The 4,293-nt window shown below is 34.0% G+C and overlaps 1 protein-coding gene across 1 annotated transcript; it reads right to left on the reverse strand.

Moving 5' to 3' along the window:
- Window positions 1-501: 501 nt before the first annotated feature.
- LOC111378101 lies at window positions 502-3,873 on the reverse strand. Its single transcript, XM_023001270.1, has 3 exons — window positions 3,001-3,873; window positions 1,218-1,287; window positions 502-671 (listed from the first exon to the last, which is right to left on the reverse strand). The coding sequence occupies exons 1-3, from the start codon at window positions 3,871-3,873 to the stop codon at window positions 502-504; spliced, it is 1,113 nt and encodes a 370-aa protein (XP_022857038.1).
- Window positions 3,874-4,293: the final 420 nt, after the last annotated feature.

Raw genomic sequence — 4,293 nt, forward strand, 5'->3', positions numbered from 1 at the left:
TTCCCCTCAGGACAAAACATCCTTGGGCTCAAGGTCATGATAACCTCGGACATCGAGCACTTTCATTGGGCCAGAACATCTTCGGGCTTGAGCTTAAGCTTGAGGCACTTGGACACCTCGTACCTCTCACTACCATTTTTCCTTCTCTCTATAAGGTTTCCCAGCCCAACAAAACACCACTCCTACGTCCTCATGCTCTCCAATTAATAGACATATAGTTCCAATAAAACTCTATTGTCCAGCTTTCATGCGACTCCCAAGTCACTTGGATCTCTCAAACGAATGAATCATTCAAGTGATCCAATCTGTTTAAGCTCTATAAATATAGTCATCTATTCATTATTCAGGTTAGCTTTTTATATTAATTCAATTCGTATCTCATGCTTATATTTCTCCTTTTGCTAACTTAGCATTGGAGCGATGATAAGAACACATCTTGATACCTTTGTTTTAGGTCGGAGATCTTGCTTGTGCTCAAACTTTATCGTCAAGCTCAAGAATTCATAGCTTAAACTTTATCATCAAGCTCGGGCTACGAAAGCCCTGTATGTGCTCAAGCTTTGTCATTGAGCTTGAGCTACGAAAGCTCTGCTCATGCTCATGCTCATTCTTAGTCGTGAAGCCCCAGTATTCACAGGTGCATATTTTTAATAGCATCAGATGGTAATGGACTAGAATAATATGAGTTTTGTTTTTCAATGAAATACAAAAATCTATTAACTTTTCTCTTTTCTTCCTAATTTATAATATTTATTTATTTTTGTTATACAATTTACATTTGAAATCTTAAATAAAAATAAAATAAAATAAAAGAATGATTCAAGGTTTGGGAAAGGGTAGATTCCACACTCCCATTTGGGGGAATTTTGCCATCACTAGACTATTTCCGTGGTTTCTCGTCACCCTCCTTTTGCTAAAGGAGTTGACTCCATCTTTAAACTCCTCTTCCTACTTTTTTTCTTGAAGAAGATCTAGTGTGACACATGTTATAAAATAAATGAGAATTAGCAATATGAAAATATAAGAACAAGAAAATAAAATTTACGTGGAAATCCAAAAAAAAAAAAAAAAAATCATGAGCAGAGAATGAGAGAATTTACGATATTTAAGGATATTACAGAAGTTGGATTGAAACAAATAATGGAATGTCTGAGATAGAATATGAATGTAAAAACTGTCAAAATCAAATAACCCCACCACTTGAGTAGCAGACTCACATCCATCCATCGCTCTAGCACCCATTGCACAAAGCGAGCAATCAAGTTGAATTCGAATCACAACCGAACTCTAGCAACACACATTGCCAATGTCATAAACTTGAGCAATTAAATAAGAACTTATTTGTTACCCTTTATAATACAATTTTATAGTTCACAAATATTTAAAAACGCGTACATTGTGAGAGGGCAAACAACTTTCGGTACAAATGGAATTGTCCCTATTTCTTTCCAATCATGCTACATGTACATCCTGGTTTACACCATCGTTTACAGAATTTATACTTGTCAAGGTCTAACACCATCTTCCACAACGAACGTAATTAATCCAGTCACCTATATTTTTGCCCCATAATCATCTTACGGTAAGATATACACATTTTCTTTACAAATGACTTTTACCCTTTCCTCTATTGTCGATTTGTTTTTTATAAAATTGCAACTGAAGGACCCAATCTAAATAATGTAATATTTGAATCTCTGCAGTTTATTTCTTTACATTTCAGCTTCTAATGGTTCAAGTTTATAGTAATTGAGTATCAAATAATAATGATTTAATAGATGTAGATTATTAGATTATCTTAAATTAAGAGCTATTTTTATTTGTCAAATTTATGGGTAGATAACAATTTTATGGGAAAGTTGCTACATGGTAAAAACAAAACGTAACCTATAATAGCACATTAAAATATGAAATTCGACATTGCAATAAAATGGAAGCAGAATGTATTTTCTTTGCTTAAATATAACTCAAAATTTCTACTTCTTACATTTTTTACTTTTCAATCCCAAGGCACGAGTGCAATCTATCATTATCTAACCACCGCGATCTTATTTTGAAATGGGATATATATACAGCGCGAGTAATGCACATACATGTTATTTCAATTGCTAAAATCCAAGAAACTTGAATGAAATTTTGCAACCGGAGAAGGTTGATGGAGCCAAATGCTTCAATATATATTCTTATTTGATTAGGATTTTAGTTTATTAATTGATTAGGATAAATACTGATAAGTGTATTTTACATGCTTATTTAGTGTTAAATTTACCTAATATTTAATTATTTGGACGCAGTTCTACTCATGTTAGTTTATATAATGCATTTATATGTTAGACCACAACTTTTGCATTGAGCATTGTATAAAGTCTCTTGCAAAACTCTTCAGATTCATTCCAAAATCATTTCTTCTTGTAAAGAGAAGGTTCCATTCAAAGTTGGCCGTAAGTTGTGGTTTGAAGTGCTTCTACCACAAGTTGAATACATTGTATCTTGGGAGACAAGTACCATAAACCGTAAGCATCGTGACGGGGCAATTTTATCTCGAGGAAAGAGTGATTTTTCACTTGCCTCGAATTTTCCTTCTTTTTCTTCTTTATTTCTTGTTTTTGTGGTTTGTATACCATAAAGTTCCCTTCTGTTTATAGTTGTATTTAACTACACTCCTGTGAATTAGATATTGATATTTTATCTATCAAATAACAACCCTTTCATCACCACCATATATATATTCGAACAATAAAACTCGATCTCTAAAATGTTAAAATACTGTTGATTTTATAACTCGCCATGAGAAATCTAAATTAACTTTCCGTTTGGATATCAATTTATAAATGATTTATATATTCGGTCAAGTATTAATTTTAACCATATATTCATAATCACTGTTCATTGTTATCTACGTATTTTGTAGAACATAGTAGCTATTATTCATCCTTATAAAACATTTATAAATTTGCCAGAGGCTTAATTAAACATCAATGTATTAAAAAATGGTCATACAATATTGTAGAGTTCAATATCTTTTGTTACATTAAAGTAATTAAGTACATGTAGCCATTGTTCCCACCTCTTTAACCTGTGAACTGCAACCGTATCTGGTATAAGCTGGTGTGAGCACCTTCCATTAGTTCCAGGATAATCATACATTGCCGGCTTATTAGAAAACCTATTTTTGGCCTTGTTCCCATCATTCAGCCATTGCCCAACCATTTTATCTTCCGGTCCAAACGTATGATTCATAGGAATTTCAGAATTGCCAATCCATTCAACAAGATCCCAGGACAAAACAAAACCCATTCCGGACATGTAATGCACAAAGGGATTCATGCTAGGACATGGAATCACAAAACCATAGTACAAATCAAACCTGGATAATGGTTGCAGAGACAATGCCAATGGCTCAAGTCTTATGAAAACATCATCGTCAGCCTTCATTACATAGTTGTATTGTCGGGATAGGATTTGAGGAAGAGTAGAGAAATATTTGTATGTTTTGCCACTATTCATATTTTCTGAACAATTAAGAATGATTATGTCGTTAAACCGCACAATCTCGAGGGCTATGAAGACTCTTTGTTCTGGTTTTGTGAGATTGCAGAAAACAAACTTGACGTCGATCTTTGCTATGGAAGAGGATTGAGTTCCGTAGGTGAGGCGGAGGAAGTGGCGACGGTCATATTTGTCGGGGCAGGTTAGAACTCCGATTAGAAGGCTGAATTGTTCATGTGGAGAAGATTTGTTTTGGAATGTAATGGTAGTGTATGCGGGAGGTAAAAGAGGGGACTTGAAATGGATGCTGAAGAGTATGAAGAATAGGAAGAGGAGAATAGCAATTGCTGACAATGTAGCTACAATTATTCTCAGTCTCAGCATTGTTTTTGTTCTATGATCATTTGGAATTCAAGAGAGTGAAGGATCTAAATAAAATTTTTCCAGCAAACTGACCAGATTTTAACTTCTTATTTTTGTTTATTTTATATTGTCGGACTCCGTTAAACAAGCCACGAATTGAAATGAAACAAGGCACCTGAAGTCTATTCAACAATGCTTTAGAATGTGAAAAAAGTATTGGGCAAGTCATGCTGGATATAAATGCAGAAAGCAAGCCAAAGGGTAAATAATATGTGACATCCTTGGAGGGGACGAAGGTAGTCGTGTATCCCGTGAGCATCATAATAAAATTATAACTCCTAAAAAGTTGTTCATTTTCAATTTACAGTCATAATTCATTAATTTAAAACTATTGCTTTGATTGTTCAAAAAAATTTGGGGGGGGGGGGGGGGGGTGTATTT

This window comes from Olea europaea, unplaced genomic scaffold, assembly GCF_002742605.1.
Source record: "Olea europaea var. sylvestris unplaced genomic scaffold, O_europaea_v1 scaffold1766, whole genome shotgun sequence".
Lineage (NCBI taxonomy): Eukaryota > Viridiplantae > Streptophyta > Magnoliopsida > Lamiales > Oleaceae > Olea > Olea europaea.

Excerpts from the sequence above, each read along its gene's own strand:
- LOC111378101 (XM_023001270.1), bottom strand. The coding sequence starts at position 3,873 with ATGCTGAGACTGAGAATAATTGTAGCTACATTGTCAGCAATTGCTATT. Across the intron at positions 1,288-3,000 it reads ATATTGAACTCTACAATATT|AGTTCGGTTGTGATTCGAAT; the intron begins GTATGACCATTT and ends GTGTGTTGCTAG. Across the intron at positions 672-1,217 it reads TGCTAGAGCGATGGATGGAT|TCCATTACCATCTGATGCTA; the intron begins GTGAGTCTGCTA and ends ATATTATTCTAG.